We start from the raw sequence: 12,328 nt of genomic DNA, 5'->3' as shown, positions 1-12,328 counted from the left end.
ACATTTCTGGACCCCTCCAAGGATCGTCCTAGAGAAATAGACTGCCTAACTTCCAGGGATTGAGTGCTTTTTTGTGCTTCACTTTTGACTAGAAGCAGAAAGAAAATCTATTTATAAATGATAAAACTATCCATGACAGAGAATTAAAATTATAAGTTCCCTTCCATTTGATAGTTATATAATTGTAACCTCTGTATTATATGTGAAAGAAGGAACAATTATTGTACATTTTATATTTTTTATGGCCAACTACTTTAACTTATCTGACTGTTTATCTCTTGCAGCAGGCTGCAAACATTGTACGAGCCCTCGAGCTGTTTGTGAGGCCAGATGCACTGAGCGGAGAGAACGCGTACATGTGTGCAAAGTACGTGAGTAAAAATCATAAAGTGGGTTTTCAAGGCAGTATCACAAATGAAGTGGTGGGTGGGTGTTTGAATCTGCAATTGAAATGCTAACCAGTTAAGGCCCAGACTGATGCACCTTTTGTTTAGTCTCAATATCTTGGGCAACTTTCGCCTTATTCTTTAGATTACCACTCTCAATAGACGATTTTTTTAAAAAAGTAAATATTAGGCCACAATTACTTTATTTAAAATTAAAACGAGAATTGTTTGATGGCCACATCTATTGGCTAGCAGTTGCGGTTTTCTAGGCTAGTCTCATTACACCTGCAAGGTGATGAATTTGCTAGGACAAACCGACGGCGTCTGTCTTAATCACAGAATTGCCCACAACCAGAAGGGCTTAAGATTTGAAGGTTAAAGAACCGGGCAATCACACTGTCATCTGCAGAACTTTTCATTCAAGGATGATGCATCCGTTCTTTTATAAAGAAATACTCTTGCTCCTAAACTACTGCCTTTTGACAGGCTACAGCTGTTCCATTGCCTTTAATTGATGGCATATTAAACCAGTTTCTGTTAGCATCATACATTGGAGTGCTGATGTTTTTCCCCCATGGATACTGATATTTTTTACGTCGAGCCTGGGCAGCGCATGCGCTGCACTACGAGCCATGCTGTATTGAGGTACGGCATAGAAGCACCGCCCACTTCCCACCCCTCTTCCCAATTGGCTCCTCTTACTGTCCTGTCTCACTCGTGGGGAGGGTGCAAAAAATAAAGGAGAACGACAGCTCATCTCCTTTACCACCCCGCCTACTGACGACCTAATCCGTATCTGTGGGTCAATAAAATCCGGCTCCCCAAGAGATTCGACGACTCCCAGTCGACTCAAGGGCAGTCTGCAGGTACTTGAGCCCTATGTCCGCCATCTACTTGATTCCTCCTTCCAGTCCCAGAGTGTCCCCAAAGCTTGGAAACAGGCAATTGTACTCCCCCTGCAAAAAAAAGCCAATGCGAATTTCGAGAAATTCGACAACCTCCGCCCCATCTCCCTCCTGCCCTACATGGCCAAAGTAGCGGAAAAAATAGCCAATGTGCAACTCATGCAGTTTGTGGAGGAGGCCTCGCTACTCCACGACTCGCAATTTGGCTTCCGTCCCCGTCATTCGACGGAATCGGCACTTCTTGTGGCGGTTGAAGCACTTCGGCAGGGCGTGGATGAGGGCCAAACCATGGCTTTGATCTTGCTCGATCTAAGCGCAGCATTCGACACTAGCACATGCCACCTTGCTACAGTGTCTGATGAAGGTGGTGTTACTGGTGCTGCGCTTGGCTGGATCAAGTCCTTCCTGTCTGACAGGTGCTTCCAGGTCAGGCTGGGCGAATGCTATTCGAGGGAGATTGAGTTGGGCCAGGGCGTGCCTCAGGGTTCGTCCCTGAGCCCAACCCTATTCAATATCTATGTCTCCCCCCTGGCGGCCATCGTGGAGGGGCACGGCCTCCGCCTGGTGTCCTACGCCGACGACACGCAGTTGGTCGTCTCCCTGTCGCGTGCCCCCGGTCTTGCAGCGGACATCTTCAGGAACTGCATGCAAGACCTTGCAGCCTGGATGTCCGCAAACTGTTTAAAGCTGAACGGTAGTAAGACCGAGGTGCTAGTGGTAGGGGGCGGGCCCTCTGCGTGGTCGTCGGCGTGGTGGCCACCCTGCCTAGGGGAGGTCCCCACTCCCTGCCTAGAGGCCAAGAACCTTGGCGTGTGGCTGGATAAAGATCTTGCCTTTGGTCCCCAGGTCAGCCGGGTGACGGGGATGTGTTTCGGTGTCCTAAGAGCTTTAAGGAAAGTTTTAGACCTGCTTCCCACTTCTGCTCGAAGGACCCTGGTGCATGCCTTGGTCACCTCGCGTCTTGATTATGGGAATCTGTTGTATCTGGGGGCCTCGGGCAAGGTCATGGGTCGCCTCCAAGTGCTTCAAAATGCCGCAGCGCGGCTGGTGCTCAGGCTCCCCAGGAGGTCACCCTCCAATCCCGCCCTTCAGGCTCTCCATTGGCTTCCCATGGAGAAGAGGGTTGAGTTTAAGGCCCTCTCAACATGCCATCGCATTCTGAGTGGCAAAGCTCCTGTACCACTTCAGAGTCTGGTGACTCACTATGAGCCCACTCGCAATCTACGTTCCTCTCAGACTGGGTTACTAAGGGTTCCCAGAGTAAGGAAGGCACGCATGGGAGGGAGATCTTTCAGACATCTAGCCCCCAGATGTTGGAATGTCCTACCACCAGAATTGCGTCTTGAACCATCCGAAATCCTATTCAGGAAAAAGCTTAAAACTCACCTTTTTAGCAGGTAGCCTTAGAGGGAGGGGGGGACAGTAACTACTCACTTACCATAGCGCGGGGACACGCCAGTGGCGTCACCAGGCGCTTTACAAATGCCCTAAACTAAACTAAACTTGCAAAATTGTTGAATTTCATTTTTGAATAGTCTTTGTAGATCCTCCTTGCTACCGCCTTGTCTGCCTTTGTAACCTCCCAGAACGACTGGACCTTTTACTTGTGGCATTACACGATCTGCTCTGTAAGTCGGTGAGCACTATTTTCTTTAATCATCGCCTCCTCCATGCTACGGGGGTGCTTGAATCATGCAACGGGAAGTGAGCATTGGCACGAATAAAATGCGAATTCTTGAACGAAAATCAACAAATTGTTTTTTAAATGAAATACACTTCAGCTTTTTCGGAGCTCACATGTTACTAACTTTCGAATAATTACTGTACTGCTGTTTAAGCTATTTTCTTAAATGTTTGGTTTCCACTTTGATCGGTTGAATCACATTCCAACGTTGTCCATGAGTAGAAACCGAAGAAGGAAATAGGCTAGTGTGGGGTGGCCCATCTAGAACCACTTTTGTAAGTAAGGGGGAGGTGAAAAGGTGGTTCTGAGTAAGGACTATTGAACATCTGCCCTCCGTGTGCTTTCAACCCCCCCTCCTTGCTCTGACTGTACGGACACACGTTTCTGCTGGGCATTGCACCACACAAGCATTCTACTTGGCACTGCAGCATGCCTACATTATACTGGGAACTGCACCTCACGTACATTTTGTTGGGCACTGCCCCAGACATCCATTCTTCTGGGTGCTGCAGCATGCCTACATTATACTGGGCTGAACACCACACATACATTCTGCTAAGCACTGTGCTAGAGATCCATTCTGCTGGGCACTGCCCATGACATCCATTTTGCTGGGCACTGACCTTGACATCTACGTTGCTGGGCACTGCAGCATGCCTACATTCTGCTGCGCACTGCGCCAGACATCCATTCTGCTGGGCACTGCGCCAGACATCCATTCTGCTGGGCACTGCGTTAGACATCCATTCTGCTGGGAACAGTGCCAGACATCCATTCTGCGGGGCACGGCACCAGACGTACCTTCTGCGGGGCACGGCACCAGACGTACCTTCTGCGGGGCACGGCACCAGACGTACCTTCTGCGGGGCACGGCACCAGACGTACCTTCTGCGGGGCACGGCACCAGACGTACCTTCTGCGGGGCACGGCACCAGACGTACCTTCTGCGGGGCACGGCACCAGACGTACCTTCTGCGGGGCACGGCACCAGACGTACCTTCTGCGGGACACGGCACCAGACGTACCTTCTGCGGGGCACGGCACCAGACGTACCTTCTGCTGGACACGGCACCCGACGTACCTTCTGCTGGACACGGCACCCGACGTACCTTCTGCTGGACACGGCACCCGACGTACCTTCTGCTGGACACGGCACCCGACGTACCTTCTGCTGGACACGGCACCCGACGTACCTTCTGCTGGACACGGCACCCGACGTACCTTCTGCTGGACACGGCACCCGACGTACCTTCTGCTGGACACGGCACCCGACGTACCTTCTGCTGGACACGGCACCCGACGTACCTTCTGCTGGACACGGCACCCGACGTACCTTCTGCTGGACACGGCACCCGACGTACCTTCTGCTGGACACGGCACCCGACGTACCTTCTGCTGGACACGGCACCCGACGTACCTTCTGCTTGACACGGCACCCGACGTACCTTCTGCTTGACACGGCACCCGACGTACCTTCTGCTTGACACGGCACCCGACGTACCTTCTGCTTGACACGGCACCCGACGTACCTTCTGCTGGACACGGCACCCGACGTACCTTCTGCTGGACACGGCACCCGACGTACCTTCTGCTGGACACGGCACCCGACGTACCTTCTGCTGGACACGGCACCCGACGTACCTTCTGCTGGACACGGCACCCGACGTACCTTCTGCTGGACACGGCCCCCGACGCACCTTCTGCTGGACACGGCCCCCGACGCACCTTCTGCTGGGCACGGCCCCCGACGCACCTTCTGCTGGGCACGGCACCCGACATACCTTCTGCTGGGCACGGCACCCGACATACCTTCTGCTGGGCACGGCACCCGACATACCTTCTGCTGGGCACGGCACCCGACATACCTTCTGCTGGGCCCGGCACCCGACATACCTTCCGCTGGGCACGGCACCCGACATACCTTCTGCTGGGAACAGTGCTAGACATACCTTCTGCTGGGCACGGCACCCGACATACCTTCTGCTGGGCACGGCACCCGACATACCTTCTGCTGGGCACGGCACCAGGCATCCATTCTGCTGGCCACTGCACCAGACATCCATTCTGGTGGGCCCTCTAGTGTGCCTATTTTACATTGGGCACTGCACCACAAACACAGCAATGGCATGTGAAAAATGCTAACAAGTCTAACTTCTGAGCTTGGCTTTTCAGACAGTTTTCTTTATTGCTTTCTGTGGCTACTTGAAAATCCCTGCAGAGGCAGTACTAGCCTGGACTGCTTACAACAGCCCATAAAAGTGCAATTATTTTTTGAAGCTGTGAGGCAAATTAATCTTATGAAATATAGCTCTGACTTTCAATGCTGTGATTGGCCTGAAAGGGAGTTTTTTTAATTAAATGAATTTGCTCATGTGGAATGTAACTTGTGCTCGTGTAAAGCGCTCCAATATTTTCAGGTCGAGGTCTCACTATAAACAACAGCACAAATGAGTGTTTTGCATTATATCCAGTGCTTTAAACAGGCCGGTATGCACGTACTGGCACTTTTTAGGTCGAGCCTGGGCAGCGCATGCGCTGCTCTGCGAGGCATGATGTATTGGAGTGTGGACCTGATGCCCCACCCACTCTCCACCCATATCTGTCATTGGCTTGAGTCGTTGTCCTTCCTAAATGATGGCTTTTGATTCATTAATAGGCGTTAGTCCCTTCTTAGTACTGTCTCGTATTAATTTGTAACCTCCCATGAGGACTGTCCATTTTGCTTCGGTTAGACTGCATGTCTTATTTAGTCTGTAAGCACTATTTTCTTTAATGAGCTTCTCCTACTGCAGGCACAACATGCTTTCCTGCAACATTCAGTGCGCCATGTGCGCTATCTATTTCCAAGCAGTCCGAAACATTGGTGGCTTCTTCTTTGAAATGAAATAGGTCCCACATTTACAAGAGTTTGAGTTATTGGCATTGTAAATGGCAATGCCTTTTATTTATGTGTTAATTAGCAATACAGATCAATAAAAGGCATTGTCATTTACAATGCCAATAGCTTAAACTCTCGCAAATGAGTGACCTATTGCATTGCAAATGCTTGTTTATGTTTATGCTGTAGCACAGGTGTTCAAGAAACATGAATACTCATTGTGGTCCAGTATCAGTGGGACTACCATAAACTAATATCATGAATAACTCCACCAACCAAAACATCCCATTACCCAACTTCTGGCTGTCCAGAATGGCATAGCCAAATAGGTAGATGAATTGTATTCCAAAGCACCCCTATAGATGCGGAGGTTGCTGCTGTTTCCTTTCTGGAGCGAGAGTAGCGATCTGTATAATGTTTTACCCTTGGGCCTACTTTTTTTTTTCTTATTTGTAAGCAGACCTCCTCTGTGTAGAGTTGGCAAAAATAAACTGCACTGCTAAGGAGCTCAGTACTGCATCAGTCTCGTATTTTAGGTCCTATACTTTCTGAACAGTCGATTTATCACCCAGTGTCAAAATTCGATTACTTGATACCAGAATATTAATAAATATCAGAGGCTCCTTCTGTGTTGTACTAAGGGTTGTCAGAGACTTTCCAAGAACTAGGATACAATCTCCGTTTAGGATTATGTATGAGCCTGCTGCCTTCTACAGACTTGAATTCATTTGAGGTTTAATTTAGGCTTTTTGAAACTGTTATAGATACACATGCTTTGCATACTCTTGCCATTTAGTGTTGCATCCGTATGTTTACAAGTTGTTTTTCTTCGAAAAAGTCTTTCTAGTCAGAAGGTAAGGTGACTCCACCTTTCGGTGATAGTGCGCATGGGCATCGACTCCATTGTTAGATTATTTTCTTTCCGCCATCGGGTTCGGACGTATATTGCTGCACTCTGGTTCGGGTTCCCTTCGGTGTGCAATCGACTGTACCCTCTGCGTAATTGTTATCATACGCGTTTGCCTTTCTTTGTGTATCCATTCAATCGGAAAGTCTCATCTTTGTCCGAAAACATCGTGGATGGCCTTCGGGCCTAGCCGCGTCAATCCACCCCTCTGCTGATGGAATGGACTCAGTTTCAATTCTGTCCTCGGTGCCACTCGAAGTACCCTCGCACCAAACTACACCAGGTCTGCGACTTGTGCTTATCATCGTAACACCAGGAAGAAGTCTGTCAGTCGATCAGTTCCAAAAAGACTCTTCGAGATAGTCTGGGTCGACAGTGAGTAATGCAGCCCAAGGTCCTCAATACACTCCGGATATCTCGGAGAAGAATCCTAACAGGAAAAAGCAGCAGCTGCAGAAGAGGAGCCCTTCTTTGTCCCAGAATCCGATTCCGACCTCGAGATTGGGTTGGAGTCCAGACATTCCAGTGGGACAGGGTGTTGTGAGTTCGAAAACCCCTGTACCCCATACACTAGTTTTCACCAAACATAAGGCTTCGGCAACACCTCTGGCTTTGGGCCTTAATCGTCACCTAGACTGTTTCTGACTCCCTACTCTCGGGCCCGGCACCGAAACAAGTGGTCAAACCTTCTGGCTCAGAATTGAGCTGAGACAAATCGTTTGTGGATCCAAAACATTCCGCTCCGAAAGACAAATGTGGTTCGGAGCCGAAATCCACCCCTTCCAAGAACAAAAAGCACAAGTCCGGTTCGGCACCGAAAATATCTGCGCCAACATCGAAAGAGGATCTTTCCGATTCCCAGGAACCGACATTATGAAGGATAGACTAGATCCAAAGCAGAAAAAGCTTTACATCAATCCAGACACTGGACATATTTTAGCCAAAACTCCTTCAAAGAGGAAAGTCAGTTCAGATGACACTGGATACAAGATTCCTCTTAAAAAGGACATTGCTGCAAGCCCTATCCATCCTACTTTGCCATCCTCAACACCCCCTCCACCTTTAGCAATACTGCCAGACTCCGATCCATTACTCTTAACTCCACATTGGTCTCCTAATACACAGCCTGATTTAGGAGATGGAGGTGATCACGATCATGATAATATTCCTTTGCCAATAGATCCATGGGACAATTATAATATTGATCCACCCATGGATAATGTTCCAGACCTATACCCTGCAAAACCTTCACCTGCAGACGATAACGTATCCTATCTAATGCTAATTTCCAGAGCAGCAGTATATCATGGGGTTACACTGTATAAAGAGGCAATAGATGACGGTATTTTATTTGAAACACCAGGGTCCACACACACACAGTTAGTCAGAGTCTCCCTATTTTAAAAGGCATGATGAGACATGTAGATGAGATTTTTAAGGACCCTGTTCATGCATGTATTTTAACACCCAGGGTTGATCAAAAATATAAACCATCACCCTCTGATCCTGTTTTTATTGAAGGAGAGCTACCTCCAGATTCCTTAGTAGTTTCCAATGCTCACAAGAAAAGCGAACTCGCATAGCTCTGGGGATGCACCTCCCCTGATAAGCTTATTGATGCATCTGGAAAAAGGGTAGCTGCTCTAGCCGCTAATCAGTGGCGCTTTGCCAACTTGCAGGGCCTCTAAGCTAGGTACGACTGGGCACATTGGAATAAGATGAAAGGCCTACTTCAGTACCTCCCAGAGGAGCACAAGAAAAAAGCGCAAGAGCTGGTTCAATAAGGAAAACTCATTTCTAACTGTTCTATTAGGTGTGCTTTTGATGCTGCTGACTCTGCCGCGAGAGAAGTTCCTACCAGCATTCTCTTAGTCTGCATGCCTGGCTTAGAATTTCAGGTTTTAAACCAGAAGTCCTGCAGTCTATTTTAAATACTCCTTTTGACAAGCAACATTTTTTCAGACCTCCGGTTGATAAGGCTTTAGAAATGATGAAAAAAGACACTGAAGTTGCAAAATCAATGGGAGCATTTCAGACCGCTTCAAGCAGAGGCTTCTTTCACTCCTCATTCTGTAGGGCAGGGTCTAAAAGTACATCCTCAGACCCTAACACTTCTTCATATAAGTCCAACATGTAACCCTCTTCCGGTAGAGGCTTCTATAGAGGAAGGTACAGAGGAAACCATTTTAAAGGCAGGGAAAGCATGCTGACACGTAATTCACCTACTTCCAATAAGCAGGGACTTGCCTACACTCTTCTCCCCCACCCCCAATTATTTAACACCTGTCTGGGGAAGACTTTAACAATTTCTCCCCAATTGGCAATCCATAGCATCCGACATGGTTATTGCCTGGAGCTCACCAGCAATCCTCCCAATATTCTACCTCGCACTCACAAACTTTATTCAGAGCTCCTGCAGCTCCTCTAATAAGAGGTACAAGCACTTTTAACAAAAGGGGCTATGGAACCAGTGCCATTACAGTACCAAGGTTCTGGAGTGTTCTCTGTACTTTCTAATCCCCAAGAAGGACAGCTCCTTAAGAACTTTTTTGATCTAAGGGTGTTAAATCTGTACATACTTTCAGAACATTTCCACATGGTAACGCTTCAACTGGTCATTCCACTGCTACAGCAAGGCGGTTTTTATGTCCACACTGGACTTAAAAGACGCATACCAGTTCACCCATCTCATCGCAAATACCTCAGATTTGTGATAGTAGGAAAACACTATCAATTCAGGGTACTCCAGTTCAAAGTAACTACTGCTCCCAGAGTGTTCACAAAATGTCTAGCAGTGGTGGTGGCACACCTCAAAAGACAACAGATTCATGTCTTCCCATAGCTGGATGACTGGCTCATCAACGCCAGCACACACCAAAAGTGTCTACACCAGACTCAGACTACATTAGACCTACTTCACCAATTAGGTTTCATGGTCAATTTCCAGAAGTCTCCCCTTCAGCCTATATGGGATCATTTCTAAACACTTGCAAAGCTCTAGCCTCTCCCAATGCAGCCATGATTCAAAATATTCAATTAACAACCTAGCAAACCTATGGGTCTCTCATCTGAAAATCTAATCAGAAGGACTTGCTGTTACACATCAGCAGCACAATGGGATGCTGATGGAAAGTCAGAAAGTGGAATACTGACTTAAGGTGTCATACAGAAAATGGTTAACCCTGTGCTAGCATAGTATAACTATGTTATTGGATTCCCATCAACATCGTGTGTGATCAATATTATCATGTGGTCATCCGTCCTGGGTCTGTGTCTCTAGATCACCGAGACAGCTTTGGTACCCATCATGGACTCATAGTTTACATGTGCCAACAAATGGACAACCATGTGAATCTGATCTGACGGGTTCGTGCAGTGCAAAAAAACAAAAGTGTGTGAAAGGTTAAAATAGGATAGAGAATCTCGAAAATGCTTTATTCTGCCAAGAGCTCTTCCTAATTTAAAACAAAGAACAGCGCAAAACATAACTGCAGTTTAACAAATATCTGCATGGGGGCCAACATGTTTCAGCCTTAACGGGAAAAGGGGACCCTAGGCTTTCTTCAGGGCCTCTGTTCTAATAACAATGCGACTGCAAAATTAGTGTTTAGTGATAAACTAGATTCCAACAAATTATAAATTCCTATTCATCAGTAAAGAATATGAATCTCCATAAACTGTGGCTTCACTTCTCCAGCACCCGTTCTCTGTTGATTCTGTGGAGGAGGGGGTGAAAAAGTAAACACAACAAACACAAGGAAAAAACACCTTCTGGTTAGGGACCGTTCCTTAACCAAGACACCTTAAGTATATGTCTGAATTTAGTACATATAACTACTCACCCAGAGTGTCTGGGGAAAAGACCTCACCTCGTCCTGGACCTGGCTCTGGCGTAGTGAGACCCCGCTCTGAAAAAGCAAATAGTATACTGGAAAATAGGATCGGGTTCAGGACTCACTATTCCTATTGTTGGACCCGGCCTCGTGGCGTGGTCCTACCCCTCCCGCATGGCGGGCCCCGGACGACATCGGCCCTCCACCCAGCCCGGGTCGGGCCTGGGCACCCCTCTGCCCGACCTACAAACCACCAGATCCGCACCCGGCGGCCCACAACCACGGACACGGCACCCTTGGGCCGCCCCAGCATTAGCGGTCCGGTGCCCACCACGGATCCACATTCCAGGCCCGACGCCATCTTGGGCCCATCACGTCAGACACGTGGTCCCGGCCCAGCCGCGACCACCGCCCCAGCGAGCCCGCCATCGAGGCACCAAGAACCTCCGGGTGGTAGAGTGGCCACTCAACCAGAGACAAGGAGAGGGGAGTTTCGATGGCTCTCCAACCGCCCCCGGACGCCTGGTATCGATCGCCCTCCGGCCTCCCTGGGCGCTGGCTCCACCCCCCTGCTGGGTGTCTGGACACCATCATCCCGGCCCCTCTGACCCCCAGGCGAGAGGGTCCGGACATCAAAGGACTCCAGACCTATATCTGGGCCAGCCCCGGAGTAGGACGGCAGTTGTATCCCGGAGTCGAGAAGCCCTGCTGACACTGTCGGCTGACCCTGAGACGAACTCATCTTGCTGCTCTACCTTGGAACCTGCTGGCGCTGCCGCGGTCCACCTTCGCCGTAACCACCTTGGAGCCTGCTGGCGCTGCCGCGGTCCACCTTCGCCGTAACCACCTTGGAGCCTGCTGGCGCTGCCGCGGTCCACCTTCGCCGTAACCACCTTGGAGCCTGCTGGCGCTGCCGCGGTCCACTTTCGCCGTAACCACCTTGGAGCCTGCTGGCGCTGCCGCGGTCCACACTCGCTGAACCATCTGAGAGCCTGCTGGCGCAGCCGCGGCCCAACCTTCCGGAACCCCCCAGCTCGAGGATTGAGAGCTGTGCGTAGGGTCTCCTTACCACCGACCATCTATAAGACTGTCCCGCTACCTTACCCCTTGTTACGAGACTTTCCCGGTCCCAGGATCGGCTGTATATATTGAAACGATACTTATTGCCAGATAAAGCTTGAAAACTCTATCTACGTGTTGTGTAATTTTATAGTGGTGTAGTTACTCTGCTGTACGATTCTAGGAGAGGGCCCCCACGTCGGAGGCCCCTCGACATCGCTCGGTCCCTTCTCTGAAGGAGGGGTAGACCTAGGGGTGGTCAATCAGACACCTTCTGCCATACCCAGGGTCGCCTTTCTAACATTGGTGGCAGCGGTGGGATCCGAGCCCACGCAAAATCGTACAGAGAGATATCTACCCGCTACAGCGGAAAAACACACGGAGACCATGACGACCCAAAGTACAAATCCACCTGCCGCATTCCAGAAAGAAAAGATGGAAGAATACAGCCACAAAGAACTAAAACAATCTGTAAAGAGATGGGTATCGCTACCACTGGCCTGAACACAAAAGAAGACTTCAAATCGGCCCTACAAGCCTGGGTGGAAACCCGAGACAGGCCACCCCAAGAGGAGAATAGCCCGAACGGACAACCGGAAACCAGCGCACCCCCGACGGGGGAAAGAACCGCAACCCTAAACGCGGACCTCATCTATGAAGACGCTCGAGAACGAGA

General features: G+C 49.4%; 1 protein-coding gene across 7 annotated transcripts in view; it reads left to right on the top strand.

Moving 5' to 3' along the window:
• The window catches only part of USP36 (ubiquitin specific peptidase 36), a 755,622-nt gene that overhangs the window by 177,138 nt on the left and 566,156 nt on the right, over positions 1-12,328 (top strand). For all 7 annotated transcript variants that reach the window (XM_078653946.1, XM_078653951.1, XM_078653945.1 and 4 more), the window contains one exon: positions 285-367. In XM_078653946.1, the coding sequence (XP_078510072.1) occupies positions 285-367 (83 nt within the window). The remainder of the gene's footprint in view (positions 1-284; positions 368-12,328) is intronic.

The sequence above is a fragment of the Lissotriton helveticus genome, chromosome 7 (assembly GCF_964261635.1).
Source record: "Lissotriton helveticus chromosome 7, aLisHel1.1, whole genome shotgun sequence".
Lineage (NCBI taxonomy): Eukaryota > Metazoa > Chordata > Amphibia > Caudata > Salamandridae > Lissotriton > Lissotriton helveticus.
Note: the sequence above shows the minus strand (reverse complement) of the source record. Positions and strands in the feature narration are given on the sequence as shown.